Consider the following 19509-nt stretch of genomic DNA (forward strand, 5'->3'; position numbering starts at 1 on the left):
GAACCGTCTGCTCCGAAGGTAAACAACAGAAAAAGCGCTCCGATACTTCATCTCTGCTAAGGAAACGGGAAGTAAAATTTAATCCATTAGGCTTGCAAAAAAACTGGTTAGACAGCTTACTGCAAATAAAAAGCAGCAATTCTTAAATGCTGATTGGAGAAAGAGCACCAACCCATGCCAGGATCAAACTAGTTTATTCTAAAGGATTTTGATATCACGGTGAGATCATGAGATTAGAAACATAAAATATTGTTACCAATGGATACAATGTTTACAATGTTTATACTGGCTATTGTCAGCTCAGTAAAAATCTCTAGTATAAAACAATCTACTCTTTGAAATTGCAACTTGTTTTCCATTTTTTAATCTTTACTTTAAAAAAATCAAAAATACAATGCATATGAACACATGGAAATCCTCCAAATAGGGATTTTATCCAGTCCCTTCTATGTTAAAGATAATTCTCCTCACCAGACGTCTGTAATCTTGTGAAGCTCATCATTCTTTCAGGATCAGAATAATCTTCAGAGGCATCATGCAACCGCATTGCCACCAAAAGCAGAAAATAAATGCTTCTAAAACTGGATGAATTTGCAATGCATTTGAGAAGTATGAAGCACATTTTAATTAATTCATTAATTAAAACAGAGCAAATCCATTTTTCCATTAATAGTAAATCACATAAAACAATGGCTTAAGTAAAAAAAAAGTGGAGAGAGGCCGACTGCATTTGTAATATTAGCTTGTACAAAGCCTGTTCAAGCCCATCTTCCTATTTTCACAGATCTCATTAGCGTTCCTGCACCATGCACCAAGTGGAAGAACTTGATATCTGCGTTCCCTGGGTTTACTTCTGTACCGCTGTGTCAGGAGCAGCTCTCCGCGACTCCAGAAGCTGGGATCCTACTGAAAATTAAATGAATCCAATCTTTTATTTATAGTCTCTCTCCTACATGGTACGCTATTAGCATTGCAACTCAGGAGAGAGAATTCCATTGCTCTAAATTTTGCTATTTTATCAAGTTCCGTAGCACTGACGTGCTTTTAAGGCTTTCCCATCTCATCGAGAGCTTTATTTTATTAGAAAAAGGACTAATACTGGCATTTGCCCACACTGTGGGTGTTACTTCAAAGCCGCCGACGGCTCGCCGCTCCCCTCTGTGTCAGCCTTTGCCCGCCATGGGAGGGCGGGAGGCGGGCCGTGGGGTGGGCGAGCGAGGGGATCTCAGCCCGCAGCTGCCACCCTGGGAGGCAAGCCCCGGGCAAGGGGACAGCAGTTGGCGGCTCCATTCCCGCCGCAGTCCTGAGCTGCCGCCGGTACCTCAGGTGGGGCTCCCGCCACACCACCGGGCACCGCCCGAAGCGCGCATGCGCATGCGCAGACCCCCCCCCCCGCCCCGCCGCCTTGCGCAGGCGCCTTCCTCCCGGCGGCCGCCGGTGACGGTCGCTGTCGCCGCCTCAGTCGGTGTCGCCGCTCGGTTCTGCTCGCGGCGTTGCGATGGCGAGCGTCTGCGCGGCGGAGGAGGCGGCCGACCCGTCCGGCGGCCCGCGGGAGTCGTACTCTGTGGTGGCGGAGTGCTCCTGGCCCTGCGCGCCGCCGGACGGCCTGGCCCGGGCTCTCTGCCTGCGGCGGGAGGCGGGCGGCAGCGAGGCCAGGTGAGGGCGGCGGCGGCGGAGGGGACCGCGTCGCCCCGCTAGCTCTCCTCAGACAGGGGCCAGGCTGGTGGCGTGAGGGGGTGCTGGGTTAGGCCTGGGCGGGAGGACGGGCGGCGGGGCGGGAGCGGGCCTGGCGGGGCAACGCGGCCGTGGCGCTTCCCTTCCGCAGCACCGAGGCCGTCGTCGTGGAGAGGCGGGCGGGCGGCGGGAGCGAGACGCCCTGCGAGCTGCACCTGGAGTGCCGGCCTGCCGGCGCCGGGGAGATGGTCTCCGTCGGCATCCTGAGCGAGGCCCGCAACATGGAGGTGTACGTGGGCGAGGAGTACTGCGGGACCGGCCGGGGCGAGAGCCTGGGCGCCGCCCGGCCCCCGGGGTGAGTGGCGGCCTCTGGCCGCGGGCACCGGGGGGTGCCTGGAGCGGGGCGCGGGGGTTTGCTCCTGGGTCCCGAACACCGTCTGGCCCTTCTCTTGCTGAGAACGTTGTTCTCTGTGTATCTGTAAGGTGTGCCTACTGGTAAAGACCTGATGTCTGCACCACGAAAGCCAGCCACCCAGTCTGTCTGGACAACAGATCTGCTCGCCTCTTCAGCAGGTCTCTTTTAGCTGATGTCTACCAAAAGATCTCTTGTCTCTTTGCTACGTAGTCATCTCGCACTTTAAGAACAAGAGAGAAAATAAAGGATTTGTTTTCCCCTTCAATACTTGTTCCATGCTTTGCCAGGGGAATTAAAGCAATGTCTTCTCTTTTGTTTTTAAGTCGTTACATGGCACATCTGCTTCTTAATTAGTTAAATAAAAACAAGCGACTCAGAGCCTCAGGGAAGATGTGTGAATAACGTACTGAACCTCAAAAGCTTCTCTAGTAATGTACGTACGCATACAAATCTTTTTTTACATACGTATCCGATAAGATTCAATACAAGTTGCATATAGGCATTAAAACTGCTATACCGCATTAGAAATATCTTCTAGTCTTGTTTCTTATCTAAATATTTACCCATATAGAGTATTTCTACTAAAGAAAAAAGTACTTTATATAGTGATGTCACAGCTCATTTATTTTATTTTTCTAGCGAAACTTCTGAAAAGGTAACTTTATACAAAAAGTACTTTAAGTTCGAACGCCCTGCAGCCTCCTGTAGAATTAAGGTAGGGAGTTGAACAGAATTGTTTTATTTTTCTTTGTCTTTTTAATCACTTAATTGACTAAATTGCAATGCTCTTAGTCAAATTATTGTTTTTAGACACCTCATATAATCACTTAAAAATGTTAGATGGTACTTTGTCTTGATAGTAGAGCTCTGCTTTTAAATTTGTATCACAGTTTTTTGAAGACTTTATATGAGAGATAATATAGTCTTGGAGGAAAAAAACTTCATAAACCAGATAAACTCCAGATAATCAACCGTTGCTATATAATAAGAACTGTTAACTCTGATGTGGTTAAATAACCTTATGAAAATCTGTATGGCCATTGCTCTTAAGTGCTTGGACGATCAAGGCCTGATTTATTGTTGGGTCACGCAGGCACCTCTGTTCCAGTCAGAATTTTCTGAAGAGTAATAGCAAGGAGAATTCAGCTTAATTTCCTTGGAAAAGAGTTCAGCATTGGTTTTTTCCCAAGACTGAAAGAATGATGTATTGTCCCATACATACAAAGAAAACATGAAACTATATTTTTCCCTAACCAAAATATTTTTTTCCTTCTTGCAATAGCTGCTCTCCATTGGTGAGAAACAAAGAGTACTCATCAGTAAAATAATTGTACAAGTGAAAACAGTGTCTGCAAAACTAGCAACTGATTTTCCTTCACTAGGCTCAAGCATAGATCTAGACAGAGTGCAAACTATAATGGAATCTATGGGATCTAAGTTGTCTCCAGGTGCTCAGCAACTCATGGACATGGTCAGATGTCAGCAGAAAGTAAGTCGTGCTTTTCCATAAACATGAATAGTACTGATCCATGACCTTACCTTCTGTAACAGTTACTCATGTTCTAAACTGATGTGTTGAAAAAGATTTTTGATTTATTTTTTTTAACCCAAACTTTCTGCCATTTTAATTCTGGTTTAGCTATTGCCACTCTTAAATAAGGAGTGCAATGAATAAAGATTGTATACTCAAGGAATCAGTGTGCATACACCAAGTCCAGAGTTAAGAACTCTGTATCATCATCATTTTAAACTTCACTGCCACCCTACTATCCTTTTGTTCATTTTGTCTGTTACTACTTGTCAAGGATTGTGGGCATGTTCCCTGTAATGTCTGGGGTGTAGGTAGATGGGCTGGTTTGTCTCCTTTATTGTTATTGAAAGCATGTCACCTTCAACTAAAGGGAACCTGCTCTTACACAGCATTTATTTGATTTAGGTCCTAATCCTGCACAGTAGGCTATTTCAGCAGAATCCTGAATACATCTGATGTGAATAACATTCAGTCTTGGGGAAATAGCATGGTAAAAATGAAGTCTGTAAAACTGTTGTTACTTAGAGACTGACAAGATAACGAACACATAATATGTACAGGGACAATCTTTTCCTGTGTTTTTCCCTAAGAATACAATTCAGAACTACTTTGAAAACCTTTACGTCACACTAGTAGAATGCTGATTTATAAAGTATCTGTTGTTATTATTGTATAATTTCCAGTATATTTTAATACTTAAATATTAATTGTATTGTGGTTTTTTTCCCATCAGAACAGTTTACCTCTTGGAGACAAACTTAATTGGATCTTTGGGAAAAATTCGGACTTTGGAGGTGACCATGCCATAGATGGATTGCGCAGTGCAGCTCTTCAGATGTCACTAGATCAACCAGCCAGTGAACCTTTGTCTGTTAAAAATGACTTAACAAGTGAAACAGTATATGAAGACTTAAAAATAAGTCATGATCTGAACACGGAGGTACCTGAAGGAGGGAATACTTCTGGTTCTGAAAGACTTACTACCCAGCAAAATACAGTTGACCTCAGAAATTATTTTAAAGTTATGGGATCTTTGCATATGCAGGAACAAGTGAGCGAAACCCCAAGTGTAGCTAACCCACAGGTGCTTCTTCCTTTTCTTCAAAACTTATGTAGTCAAGTAAATCATCTTCGACTAAAAGATGGTGATAGGCGTTTTGGTAAAAATGCAGTGACTAAAGAGGAAGGCATTCAGTGTGATGGGTAAGTTAAGTTTGATACACTTACTAAACTAGTAGTTTGACTTTATTTATTGACAAGTTTAAAAACTAAAATACATAATGTAAGCATTTTATTCTCATTAACAGCAATAGTGAGTCTTAAAATATGTGGTTTTGACAGCTGTGTGGCGATGAACATGATTACAATTTTTCAGATGGAGCTGCTTGAATATAGGAGTTTTTTCAGAAGAAATCACAACATCACTTGTTATTACTAAACTGTTTCTGTCTTTTGCTGCCACTTTTTATCCTTTCAAAAAAAGTATGGTCTTTCTGAAATTTTCATTTACATTTAGTTTGTCTTTCCCATCTGTTAGTACATTTTCATTTTGCCTGCTACTACCTCTTAAATTCTTATCTCCTTTTTTCACACTATGTGCCATGATCGTTTTACTGTACTCATTGTATCTCATCCCACTGATCTTTCCTGTCCCTCCTCATTTGTTGGCATTTACAGTGCAAACCTGGTGGTGGTAGTAGTAGTAGTAGTGCACCTGTACCTAAGGAACAATAGTGGAAATGGGGACATGTAGGAATTAGGGTTCTAATAGAGCCTGAATATCTCCAGCTCTTGGGAAAGCAGTATTTTTAAAGAATGCAGATGCAAAAATAAAGAATTGCATCATTTGTATAACTCTTGAAAGACTTCAGGTGAGAAGAATAAAGTCTGCCGTACTGACAGAATTTGAACTCTGTGTGTACTGTTGAGTTGTGTGTATTTTGTTATATGTAACTAAGCTGTCTAATGCGTAATTGAGCCTTTGAAAAAATAAGGTTGAAAGAAGATGACTGTATACCCTAGCATGTTTACAAAAATTTCTGAGATTTAAAATGTGGCAGGCAGGCAAGGTATTTCACTTGTGCTAAAAACCTAATATCATCTAAAGTTTATTGTCTAATAAAGAAGATTATACATTTAGAAGAAATTCAAGTGCCCAGATCTCTATCATGCTGCTTATCATTAAGAAACAGATTATACTTACTCTTATATTTGCTCTTTTCACAGAGTAGAACAGCAGCCTATTTGCTCCTATTTGGAAAAGATCATCTCAAAAAATATGGATCTGATGGAGAAAAAACTAGTGGACTATATTGATCGCCAAATCCAGGCTCTTCAGACACATATAGATAATAAAATGGTTCTCTTAATGGACTTGGTTCAGAACTCAAAGCCAAACAAAATTTCACAAGCGCACTATGATTCTAACGAGGGGTTCTCTAATGGAGAGAGGTAGATGTGTATAGATACAGGACTTCAGTGTAAGTACTTTAAGGGCAATTACACTTTACAAAGTATTTATGGAGTTAGAACTGTAAAGAACCTCGGTGTTGTTGACTTGCGTTTTGTTACTGTAATTCTATCCACTATTGTACACAGTTGTTAGTTTTATGAAAAATCCTGAGAATGTGTGTTTTTTCCTAAACACAAGAATTTTGTATGCCCTTTGTAGCTTATTTATTTAAACAGCCTTGCTAAAAGCCATATAAAACAGTTTCCCAGTTTCGGTTTGAACTATGGAGAAGTACTCTAAATAAACTGAGTTACAGCTTATCTTTTTACCTACGTGTAATCGGTTCACTTTTTTGTTGTCTTGATTTTTGATGTGCAACGTGTGTAATGTAGAACAGAATGGCTTCTTTGTGCTTTTGGTTTATTTTAATGGCACTCCTGTTGAAGATGTTTATTACTCCATCTATAAGAGGAAGGGTAGTACTGATGTTGCCTAACTGAGACTGTGTAAGGAATCAGGTTTAGAGAGACAGGCTAACTTCAACCCCAGCCCGGGTTCTTTGAAAGCCTTGCTGGCTCCACAGGCCACCTGAGTTAGGAATGTAGGCTTGTTAAGTGGTATCTGAAACAGGACTGTCGTTACACTTTTTCCCTCCTGAATTAATTGAGCCTTGCACGAACAACTGAAATGAGCGTGTACTTGGCAGACTTGTATTCGTCCATGTTTCGTTATCCTAAGAAATGTACGTACTTCATTCATGGTTCCTCTCAAGGGGACTTTGTTGCCAGATAGAACATTCTGGGGTAGGTAGGATCTGCTGCATTTCACCAACCTTAGGCCAGAGAAGTAGCCTTATTACATCATATTTACTTTAACCTGTTGGGATTGGTTCTGCTGTCATTTGGAAGGTAGAAATGTGACTCAAAGCCCCTCTTCTGTGGAAGCTCAAGCTTCATACGTCATTCTGTTCATCGCTCTTTGAATTCTGGGGTGCACCATTTAATTTGGACTTAATGGTAGACCCTTAAGTTGGGTGCGCAGACATTAGTTGTATCTGGTGTCTTAAAATGCATTAGTAAAAGCTATCGATGAGGAAGCAAGTGTTGACTCAACAAGCAGCATAGGCACGTACAGTCCAGTACCCAATATTTCCTTCTCCAGGAAAACTGATGTCTGTTGGAGACTGTCAGATTTTGATGGTAGCAACCTACAGGAGTAGATTTTGAAGAGAGGATAATTTGCGTTGAACAGACATCTTGCAGTTGTTCCTCAGTTTAACTCATGCCAGGTGCAGTTTGAAAGCGATTCATAAAGATAAGATATTTTTTTTTTTTTAAGACAAAAGGACCTAAATTATCTTGTATTCTACAAGTCACTTTACACCTGTAGAGTTAGTTTTTAGATGCCTTCTAAGAAACGCCTTGAGGTAGACACTTGCACTTGTTTTCAACTCAGTGATTTAAGGTAGAGTACTGGGTTGAGAGGTTTTTTTAATTACATAAAAAGTTGAAAAAGTTTCCAAGCACTATGTTCCACCATGTTACTTTATTGATTTTTTTTTTTCCCTTTAGTTAATATGAGGTCTGGATTCTTTGGTAGCTATATCCTGCTTGGTGTTTGTGATATTTTAGTATCACAGCTACCGCAATGATAATATTTGAAATTAAAACCACAAATGAAAGAGTGTAGAAGTTGTAGTGTTGCAGATTTGGGGTTTCTTCAGCATCTGCTTTAGTGAGGGATTCTGTGTAGAGAAAAAAGTGGGTCATTTAAAGTTTTGAATGCCATGTCATTTCAATGGAAATTAAATAAGCATTTTTTCAGATATTTTGGTTCTGAGCAGTTGACCCACACCGATTCGCAAATTCTGAATCTGTAGTACTGAAGAGTTGTAAAAATTTGTAATAAAACAATAGTACAGAAGAGCATCACAATGTTAACAAATCCTTTGGTGTTGCTGCAACTGCGTTTGTCAAGCAGTGACATCGTTATCCTTAGAACCCGATAGATGGGAGACACATTGCTGAAGCAAAGCTGGGCGAAAAAGAAACTCGTGATTCTAGCCCTATGCCTTCTACTGGTTTACTAGCTCAGTAAAACTCACTATTCTGTAAATTGTGAAAGATACTATGAGAATTAATCCGTGCTTTGTAATACTTTGAGCGTGATCTATTTGCACCTGAATCCTTTTCACGTTATATATGTGTCTAGTTTCTAGTATATGGATACAAAATCTTTCACTATTGAAATAAATGGGAACATGTTTAAAATGCTGCTAGAGTTTGGAGAGGTTAATAATTATTAAAAAAAAAAAAGAAGAAAATACACTTATTGCTACTAAGAGCATGATTAAATATTTTTTAGATCTGACACCTGAAAGTGTGTGGCACAATGTGCTTTTCTCAGGTGAAGCTTTGGGCTCAATAAAAGTTAGAACAGTGAGCATAGTGGGAGTAACAACGCAAGCTTTTTAAAGTAGCTTTTCCATGTTTTGTAGTCTACGTTAGCTCTCGGTACTCATCTAGACCACTGTAGAGCAGACTGCACATTGTGCTAAAGAATATGTCAGATTGGGGCACCAAAGCTCAGTTGTCTTAACAGACAGCTTTGCAGCTCTAATTGAAAAGCATGGTGCTTTTGATTTCTGCTCCAGTGGCTGTCCTTTGTGTCTGTGTTCTAATAAGCAATACATACAGTATGAGGATTGAACATTGCTTGGAATAAGTCATCTGTGTTTATCATCTGGCATAGAACTTGAGTGAAATTGAGTGGACTGTTAGAAGATACACAGATTATAACAAAACTTTACTACGAGTTGGAATGTGCTCTTTAAGTAGTCTGTAGCTTGAGAAATGAGCCCTGATCCCTATGTATGCTTCATCAAAATATATCATGTTTGAAAATCTGAAATCTTCTCTTGCCATTCATAACTCTTTCTGAATACATGGTCAGATCCTGCATACGCTAATTTTGTAACTAGGAGCGAGTGCTTCTCTTTCTACTTCAAAGAGCACACCTTAATCCAAACGGCCATTAGTCTGTCAATTCAAAAAGTACTTCTGTGATCTCACACAACTCAAACTTCATTGAACCTGTTGCTCTGATGCCACGTTGGTTTTGAACTACTGTAATTCGCTTATTTCATTAGTAGAATGAAGGTAATGAATTTACAGCAAGGAAGAGCTTAATCAGATTCTTAATTTATGTATTCCTCTTACCTGAGTGATCAGCAGACCTGAGTTCTCTTTTCAGGCGGATGGGACCTACTACGGTATGGGTTTTCCATGTGTATGAAGAAATAGCTCTTTTTTGCCTGGAGATACAGCCTTCGGTACAGCGAGAGTTTGCATTGTTGTTGTCACAAATTAAAATGTCACACTGGAGATAAACTGATGGAAAGCTCCGCAGGAACCTGAAGGCGTTAAATTTGAATCGTCCATAGTGTTCAAGTGTTGGGTAGGTTACCACAGTGTCATCCTTACTGCAACTGCAACAGAAGTTACAGAGCTGTTAAAGTAGTCCACATACAATAATCATTCTTGCCAACTACTGTTAATTGTAACTACAGCACTTAACTAGGGCATTATTTTTACATGTGGATGAACAATGATGTGCTTTTTTTCCTCTCCCCAGTGCACTATGGTGCTTGTGTTTCCTAGCTTATTTATGCATTGCCTTTAAATTTTGATGAAATTTAGCTTTCAACCACAGTCTGCTAAAGAAAATAAGTGGAAGAGAGACAAAAATAGAAGACCTACAGTTGACACTTAGATTATATTTTCTCACATATTAGGAGACAGTAATAAAATTAATTTAGAGTCTTACCCACTTCTGATTAAGTCATATGTTAGCGATCCAAAATCAGGTCGTGGAGATGCGATACAGGTGTCAACAAACACCAGAAGATTTGGGTCAGTGGAATGAAGGCTGACTTGAGCAAAAAGAGTTTGGTTCAGGTCTACGTAATATGGGGACTGACGTACAGGCTTGGAGAATGAATCTGAATCATAAAATGACATGCTAACGTTGTATCTTCCCACAGCAGTTGTGTTTTGGATTATATTACTTTTTGTTATGTAAATGACTTCTAAGGTTGAATTGTTTTCCATTTTACATTTCGCAATAATCTGAATGCTCTTTTGACGGGTGATAATGCTGCCAGTTGCAGAGACAGATACGATGTTGGTGTAAGTGATGCTCTGACCATCATCCTGTAAAAGGAATCAGTTGTGATTATCTGAGCAGTGCAGTTGAAAGCAATTGTATAAAGTTATAAAGCCACCCAGCTGGTCTTATCAGAGGCTCAAGATACCTTTGAAATGTTGAAACAGATTGCAACCAAAAACCCACTATCAATCCTCCTTTTTTTTTCAAAACACTGAACCAAGCCATGCAGCAAAAAGGTTAAGGAATACTGCATGGAGTTTGGAAAGTACCAAAGTTGCGCTTCAGTCATCAGTAGCAAAACGATGCTATGAACTAGCTCGTGGGAATCTTCACATCTTAGGGTTTTCCCCCCCCCCCCCCGCCTTTCCTTGTGACTCCAGGATAAGTGCCAGCTGTATCATTCGCAGAGAATGTTTAAGTTAGGTACCTAACATTGTGCTACTTCTGATAACCTGGGTTGGAGAGGGAATGAAACGTTTGGGTTAATTTGTGTGGATTCTCCCTGACTTCCTTTGAAAGGCTCAGGTTCTTAAAGAGGAGAAACATTCTTTTTGCTTCAAGACTGGAAACGTGCAATTGGATGAGTGAAGTGAAAGTAAATCTGCTGTTAGCTTATTCACATGCTATTTTAAACTGCTTTTACGAGCTCCTGTCATTCATAAACTATTGTTAGCTTCACATAACTTTTATCCCACTTTACCTTTTTAGTTGTTCCACAGCTGGCTAATGGGAAGGAAAAGATCACGGACTCTGTTATAACTGGCCTGCAAGATGGATCATTCAGCTGTAGGTGAGTTTCGTTATAACCAAGGGAGGCCAGATAAGACTTGCTCAGGACAATTTTCATGCTATCTGAAGAGCATGTGAGCAATGCTGCCATTGAAAGAGAAATTAAAAAAACCGTTAACAAACTGTGCTGCGGTCATTTCTCAGTTGGTCTAGATCCTTGGACCTGTTGCATGGTATTCGATTTGTCAGTCTGAAACGGCTCATGCGTGTTTGAGGTCATGCAGAACAAAATTTCATGCTCGACTTCAAAAATGTTAGATAAGCAAAACCATGTAAAACTCATGCTGAACGTTTAATTTTAAACCCAGTAAAACAATGAATTGCAGCCTTTGTAAAAGGGTAAAAGAAATCAAAGTGCTAGTGCAGAATGGCAGGCAAGGAAATTGATAGCAGACATCGAGGCTTTAGAGGCGCCTTTTCCACCTCAGTTAATGAGGAGATGGGCACATAAACAAATGGAACCAATAAGGAAAATGGTCCAGCTCTGGGGGAAAGGGAATTGCAACACACCTAAACGCTGTTTGACTAACCAGTGCAGATTCTTTTCCTAACTAACCAGCCAAAAAGGTTTCATCTTTACATCTCCAGGATGGTAACAATACTTGCTTTGTCCAAAAGAAGGAAAAACTCAGATCTTCAGTGGTGCTGGCCAGAAAAAGGACCAGAAAGTGAAACAACAGGCTTTCTTTCACAGGTGGGTCAGGTAATAACTGAATGCTCTATAGGTGAGACTAATGTGGGATTTTTATATGTAAAGAGGGTTAATGACAACCTATAAAAAGGCTTAAATCCTCAGTATCAACCATCAGTTCTTTTCAGTATTTATAAGGGAATCATCATATGTGAGAATAAAGAGCAGCATCCTATTTGTGCAGCAAGTGTACTTACTGTCAGGCTCCACAGGACCTGGCAGCGGAGCACTGGTATACTGAGCAGAAAATCCTTTGTAGGAGTTGGCGTAGTCTGTAGACAACACAACTGTCATAACATTTGAAGAAGATTCAAATGCGGGCTGAGCACGACCACATACTTTTCCTATTAAGCCAGTGTTAGTGGTGAGGCCATCATAGACTGCTGTGAAGTCAAATTGGCAGTTTTGGTCTAGTTCTAGGCTGTAGACAGAGAAAAAAATAATTATGAGGAAATCTGAGTATAGAGAACATTGCCCATAGTGGAGAGAGGATCTAGTGCAGATACTTTATCTGATGAATTCCAGTTGACTGAAAGAGTGGAGAATAAAAGAACACATAAATAGACATTATTAAACCCAAATAAAACATGCAAAACCCTTAAAGGCAAGAAATGCTTAATAAGAGTGTGATTCTGCTCCCATTGAAATAACAAACATTTTGCTATAGCTCTCAACAGAAGCTGGATCAGCTATGTTTTTATAGCTATGGTACTACATACATTGATTGCTACTTATTTACTAAAAATAACACCTTCAGATACATATTTTTTATATATATATATATGTATGAAAACAATCCTGTTTCTTAAAATAAAGAGCTTTTAAAGTGTAGGGTTGACTTAGCAGGTCCTGAAACCTCTTGTGTATGTCACCAGGGGAAGGTTCTTGCCCTTTTTATCACTCTGCGTGAGAGCTCAGCTCAGTGCTTGCTGCCCTTGGTGAAAAGCACCAGCTGGGCTGTGGTGGGGTACTGGTACCTCTGGAACATCTCTGTTCCTGAGCGAGCAGATGGGCTCTGGCCAGGACTGGTGAGAACATACACCACACTGTGCAGAGTTCATCATCTCAGAGGGCAGTGGTTGGGGTAACAATTTCCTATAGAACCCTAAACATTCCATACTGAATTCTTAGACAGCGTTTTGCAGTCTGAATCTCTCAAGGAATGTTCTTGAAGATACTACCCTTTCAATTCCCTTGATCTTGAGACTTTCCTCCATGCACAGTGTCAGCTGATGCAGGGAAAGCCAAAAAAGGTCTACCAGCCCTCTACATGTGGGACACCAGCCCTGATAAAGAGCAATATGGGTCAGGGAGGTCTGTGCCAGTGTGGTTTCTTTACACCAGTGCACCCATTAGCATTTATACTTGGAAGTGCTTAGGCCAGTGCTACATTATTTTCTTTGCCCAACGCCCAGCAATACTGAAGAGGATGAACTTTGGGCAATATTTGCTTTATTCTTTTGACCCTCAGTTCTAAACTGCAGATACAGTGCACATGATGGTTTTAAACATGTCCCTTATGTAGCAAAAACTATTTGTACTGATGGATTTAAATTCAGATCATTCAGGCTAGCTTAGAATGGACCTGCACCTGATGGCTAGTCACCTGAAATGCTTCCTGCATTTCACTGGCTGGCACTGCAGTAGCTATAGGGTAATGTATAGTGATGTGGAACACACTGCAATTAGTTTATCGTAAGAGTCATCAAAGCGTGTTTGTTTTAAAAGTGTACAGATGTTCTGAAAGTTTGAAGGTGCTTCTGCTTCCTGTGTTTAATGCCTTTCAATGGAATGAAAAAAGTAATAGAGCATTAGGGCATTTACTTACAAAAAATCCTGGAATTTTAAGTTTATCTTCGAGTTTTTTGCTGTCTGTATGTGCCAGACGCAGTATGCAAACTCAGGGTAAGCTGCTGGGTAGTTGGGGCTGGTAAGTGTCCCATTGGGACCAGTTAATTGTCCCCCACAATTTTCAATTTCTGAAAAGAAGAGTAGATATATTGTAACATAATAGTACAGATAATGAGCCATAAATATAAATTAAAGACCTAAAGTTATGTAACTAGCAGGATTGTTTCTGTAGGATTCCATTCATTTGGAAATGAATAAAAGTACTACAGATAGAACTTCTATAGAGAATTTCAGGGCAGGTGGATGCTACAAAAAGCAGCCTGTTGTTACTATGGTATATCTGCAAGGCACAGTGTAATGACATCTGAGATACCTGTACATGAGTTAGCTTTGATATTGTGCACAATTTAGTTATATCTACATTTTGGGTAAGTTAGGTGCCACCTTGAAAAACTGGTAATGAAGATGCTACACCAACCAAAAGAAACCCCGAGAGACTTTATGTTACAGAAATCTATGAGGTCATGATCTATGTAGAAGTGCAAAATCTTCAAGTCTGAAGAAGATTTTACGTGATAGACAAAGGCAAAATAAAATCAAATCAGTGGAAACCTCAGAAAGACAAATGTAGACTAGAAACAGGGCACAATTTTTCAGCAGCACAGTTAAACACTGGAGCAGCGTAAACTAGGATATGCTAGCTACTCTGTAAAATTGAAGCTTTTAAGAGCTTAATACCATGCCACTCAGATCAGCAGAAGCAAGGGATCTGGTCACAAGCTAAGACTGATTTTGTCCAAGCTATTCTTATCTTTTAAGGAAAAACAAAAAGGAGCTTGTTGAATGAAAACCCTGTGACTTCTGTGACCTGTACTCGGCAGGAGTTCTGACTAGATGCTCATATTCTCTTTCTGAGTAAATACTATAATATTTGCAAACTGACTAAATGTGTTTGAAGCCTGTAAATAAAAGTAGAGTCCCATAATGCTTTCTTTGGAATCATTTTTCTGAGTAAAATGTAACTTTTTAGGCTCTCTGCAAGTGCACTATTGTTTTGCTGCTTCTTTCCTTTCACTGATTTCCCCCCACACCATTCTCTAAGGCCTGAAGAACTGAGTGAGACTAATTAAAGATTCCCTTAATAGGAAAGTTTCTTTTAATGGTGCAAATCAAATGGTATTTTAATGACTTACTTGTTTCTGGTGAAAAGTAGTAATAGAAGACAAAGAAGTTTCGTGTGAAAGCCGCAGAGTTTGTTGTTATGAGAAAAGTTAAACTGTCTGAAGATGATTGAAGCACTGGGACTGCATCAGTGTCGTTACATACTTGTCCAAGAAGAGGCGAATTACTTGAGGGACCATCATATACTTTAATACTTTCTGTTTCACAGCTTGACGAAGGAGCAAATCTTTTGAAAAAACACAGTGAGAACTACCTAAGCTCGCTGACAGATACACAGGCTCATTGGAGTCCACAACACTGATTCAATACAGAGAAATATTTGGAGGCAGTACAGAAGCATGTAGAGGAAATACTTACTTAAAATAGGAGAAAATGAGCCTAATTGTTTGGTTTGCGTTCCTCTGGATTTGCCAGACGCAGCTTGCATTTGCATTCAGTTCAATCCTTAATGCTTTGTTGAGGTCATGAAGTGAAGCACCGCAGCGAGGTACACCTAGTGCAGAAAGGCAACAACAAAAAATAGCCTGCGAGGATGTCTCTCAAGTTTTGTCTTGCAATAATATTTCATCCTGCACTATGGAAAGTCCATCATGGAACAGACATGCAAAATGTTGTACTATTTTTATTTTTCATTTATATTACTGCAGTTTATGAAACCAGAAGAATCAAATAATAAACGAAATTAGAATATACATTTTATCCTTGTTTTCCTAGGACCAGAGAATGTTAGGCGAACACATATCACAGATGAAGCCAATGGCAAAACTGGAAATCCTGAGTGATACGGGATACCTCAGCAATTCTCTTTAGCCAGGTTTGTCACCACAAGCACTTCAAGCCTTGGGTCTTCCCCCTACACCGATTTCCTAAAGATCATTGAATCCAGTTCCAAGGTTCAGCCCTTTACTTAAAAGCATTTGTGAACCTACGCCTAGGGAATCAAAAAGACTTTCAGATTTGAGCTTCTGAAGGACTATGTGTAGTATTACTGTATATTTACTGCTGCATGCAGTTCTGACCCTCCATCTGTATAAGTGTACTGCTGAACAGGAAAAGCTTCAAAGAACAAATGGCAACGAAGATGATCAAAAGTTTGGAATAGCTTTGAGACAAGGAATAAGTACGTGGACTGAAGCATTTCAGGTCAGAAAGGGGAGTACTAGGGGGTAAGGTAGGTGCTAGAGGTCTATAAATTCATGGAGAGGGTTAATATGAGATATTCTCTTCCAATACAGTAACTCAGTGGCCTGGAATGAAACCAGTAAGTTGTGGTTTTGAAACAAACAAAAGTAACTGGCTCGTTGCACGTGGATCTTTGCTGCAGGGCGATGTGGATGTTAAAAGTAAAACATAAACCAGGTCAAATCCCTGAAAGAAGAAGCCTTTGGTAACTATTAAACACAAAGATAGCATTTCCTCTGTTTCAGAAGTCCTGAACCACATTTGCTGGTGACTGGGAGAGTATGCTGGGGAAGTATTATGCGGGCTTGTATCCATATTCTTGCCTGAGCATCCGCTCTTGACTGTTTCTGGGTTCAGGATGCGGGGCTAGCTGGATTTCAACCCAGTTCTCTTATGTAAAAACTCACAAACCAACCATGCTTGATATCACTGACATCACCTAGTAAGTTATGAAGTAGTTGCAGTAATGACCATTGTATAGGAAACTTTAGAGAACGTTTATCGTCCAGTGTGGGCATAAGATCTCCTTTCTACTTTAATATTAATCTAAAAATAATGGTCTAAAACAGCAGGAAGAATTTCCTGTACACTGTATGCAGTCCTATATAAAAAGGTCAGGTTTTCTGATTAATTCCAGAGGGAAAAGAAAGGTTTAGAGGAGACCTTTCTCATCACATGTGAAACCTCCCAATTGTAAGAGCGTTACAAGGTCAGCCCTACCCTCCCTTTCATCCCTCTGGACTCTTCTGCAGCCAGGCACCACTAGAGCAGCTCTGCAGCAATATTTCAGTATCCCACAGTAGCTACCCACCATTAATCAGGGAAATTCCTGATCTGAGTACAGAATGGTGATCCCAAATCAAGCAATGAACGACTTTTTATTGCTTCTGATTGAACAAAGGAAAAATGAACAAATCTCTTGTAAAAAGCAACCCTTTCCCAATTAAGTCACTTTATTCCTGTTACTCCAATACAGTAATAATTTATAAATGCAAATTTCCATTCTAGAGTAAAATATCTTCAAAATCAAGTTCTTAAGTTAAAAGTTTGCCATAGGAAGAAATATATTGAATTTTTTTTTTATTTACCATTTTTAACACTTGCTGGCACATCCAGGCATTACTATTGTGCAGCAGTACATTAAAATAAGTTGCACTTTTAGAGATGTTTAACACTTTTCCCTTCAGTTGCCTGTAAAATACCTATTGTGAATAATGAATAAAATTTCACAGATGAAGTAAAGACTCGATTTCCATACCCGTGGATTCTATTGAGTTGTCTTCAACGAGAGCTAGAGCAGCGAGGAGAGGCAGGAGGAGGAGCTGTCTGAGCGTCTGCATTTTGATGGCAGCTGGGGAGGTTAGGCTTTTCTAACTTTTATACCTCCTGCTATTTCTTAATCATCCTGTATTACATGGTATCATGGAGGAAGGGCCTAATCTCTCAGTTACTATTTCTTCTTAACAGATATAAATGAGAAACTAACAGATGTGCCCTTTTTTTTTTTAATGCGTACCACGTGGAGTAAGTTTAACTGTGTTTTGGTCAGCTCTCGTGGGTTCAAAGCACGTTTTTCAGTAGGTTTCATTGACCGTCTGTTTGGGTGTGTTGACATGGGCAGGAATGTTCTGGAAGGGATGTGCAGACTCCCTTGGGAGACACGTTCAGCAGTTTGCTCTTAGCAATGGTCGGCGGGAGCTTGGTTTTACCCACCTTCATTTTGACATCTATGCCTTTAGGTTACACTGGGCAAATCACTCCCTGTCCTTGCTGAGGATTCCTCAGGTTGTAAAGTGTGACTGTCGTAATAGAGTTGTCATGAGTAACAATTCCCTATTGCTGAAACATTCATGGATGAACAAGGCCAGATTCATGTTAGTCACAGATTTAAAGGAAGATTGCACTGCAACCACTTGGCAGATAAAACTTTCTCAGTCCCACAGTAGAAGCTACGAAAAAAAAAAGGAATCAACCTTTCCTTCCCAAGGAAAGGAAACAAGCACAGTCCTAAAAGCCTCAATTCCTTCTAGCACGAGTCTAACGAGCATTGGTTCCAACATATTTACACTACTTTGTCTGTTTTTCCATAAGGACCAAAGCTCTTGAAATCCACAATATTTCCTACTACAGCAACAGATAACCAATCTTTAAAGCTTCTAGAGGCTGTGCCAGTGCCACAGATGTGCGATTACCCTGACCTCGGTTCGGTGCGGTACCTGCCTGGTGTGTGAGCGGCCAGGGTTCACCCAGGAGCCACCTGCCTCTGATTCTTTCCAACACAGGGAGCAGGTATCCCACAGCTGTGCAAACAGGTGTTCTCTCAGCTTTACTAGAGAAGTCAAATTGCAACGCAGACCTTCTTGAAACCCATCTAGGTACTTTTATTTCATAAAATCTTTTTTTTTTTTGGTACAAACCAATTTTTTTTAATCAACAAACTGAAATGCATCTGTAATCATCCTATATTTCTAATCTCAGATCTATGCCTTCTTTAAAATAATTCTCTCTGATTTTTAACTTACTTTGGGGAGTTTGAATGCAACTCTTCATCATGACAATATACTTATATTGCCTCTAAACATGGAGGCACAGAATATGTGTAAAAAGACGTTGCATGGCATTTGAATTCCCTTTAACTTCTGGAAATGCTAAATTTGCATTTAGTCTGTATAGCCTTTCATTTCTTAAACCCACACACATACTTGCAAGGAATTTTCAAATGCTAACATTCATTTTGTATGCATTTAATCTGTGAACTGGTATGTGGAGCCCTGCCAATTAATGCTGTGGCCATCAGAACCAAGAAAAAAAATGCCTATAAATTACCCTGGTAATTTATTCTGGTAGTTACAGGTCAAACTGTTTGGAACTACTTGGGCAGAGAATGGATTGGGAGCAGCCCTGAGGAGAAGGATTTGGGGGTGTTGATTGATGAAAAGCTCAACGTGACCCAGCAATGTGCATTTGCAGCCCAGAAAGCCAACTGTGTCCTGGGCTGCATCCAAAGCAGCGTGACCAGCAGGTCGAGGGAGGGGATTCTGCCCCTCTACTCCACTCTCCTGAGACCCCACCTGGAGTACTGCGTCCAGCTCTGGGGGCCCAGTACAGGAGAGACATGGAGCTGTTGGAGCGAGTCCAGAGGAGGCCACAAAGATGATCAGAGGGCTGGAGCACCTCTCCTATGAGGACAGGCTGAGAGAGTTGGGGTTGTTCAGCCTGGAGAAGAGAAGGCTCCAGGGAGATCTAATTGCGCCTTACCAGTACCTGAAGGGGCCTACAGGAAAGATGGTGAGGGGCTGTTTGTCAGGGAGTGTAGTGACAGGACAAGGGGATGGCCTGAAGCTGCAGGAGGGGAGATTTAGATGAGATATGAGGAAGAAATTCTTCCCTGTGAGGGTGCTGAGGCCCTGGCACAGGGTGCCCAGAGAAGCTGTGGCTGCCCCTGGCTCCCTGGCAGTGTTCAAGGCCAGGTTGGATGGGGCTTTGGGCAACCTGGGCTAGTGGAGGGTGTCCCTGCCCATGGCAGGGGGTTGGAACTGGATGGGCTTTAAGGTCCCTTCCAACCCAAACCAGGC

General features: G+C 40.8%; 2 protein-coding genes across 2 annotated transcripts; one reads left to right on the forward strand and one right to left on the reverse strand.

The window, feature by feature from the left end:
* Positions 1-1418: 1418 nt before the first annotated feature.
* C7H10orf88 (chromosome 7 C10orf88 homolog) lies at positions 1419-6910 on the forward strand. The gene is made up of 6 exons (XM_054831000.1): positions 1419-1656; positions 1826-2029; positions 2729-2804; positions 3372-3578; positions 4354-4823; positions 5847-6910. The coding sequence occupies exons 1-6, from the start codon at positions 1499-1501 to the stop codon at positions 6073-6075; spliced, it is 1344 nt and encodes a 447-aa protein (XP_054686975.1). The 5' UTR covers positions 1419-1498; the 3' UTR covers positions 6076-6910.
* Positions 6911-7600: 690 nt separating this feature from the next.
* Positions 7601-17336, reverse strand: LOC129208441 (CUB and zona pellucida-like domain-containing protein 1). Its single transcript, XM_054830999.1, has 9 exons — positions 17193-17336; positions 15110-15245; positions 14764-14978; positions 13548-13698; positions 11917-12140; positions 10940-11112; positions 9898-10283; positions 9291-9559; positions 7601-7816 (listed from the first exon to the last, which is right to left on the reverse strand). The coding sequence occupies exons 1-9, from the start codon at positions 17272-17274 to the stop codon at positions 7644-7646; spliced, it is 1809 nt and encodes a 602-aa protein (XP_054686974.1). The 5' UTR covers positions 17275-17336; the 3' UTR covers positions 7601-7643.
* Positions 17337-19509: the final 2173 nt, after the last annotated feature.

Source organism: Grus americana, chromosome 7 (genome assembly GCF_028858705.1).
Source record: "Grus americana isolate bGruAme1 chromosome 7, bGruAme1.mat, whole genome shotgun sequence".
In the NCBI taxonomy this organism is placed as follows: domain Eukaryota; kingdom Metazoa; phylum Chordata; class Aves; order Gruiformes; family Gruidae; genus Grus; species Grus americana.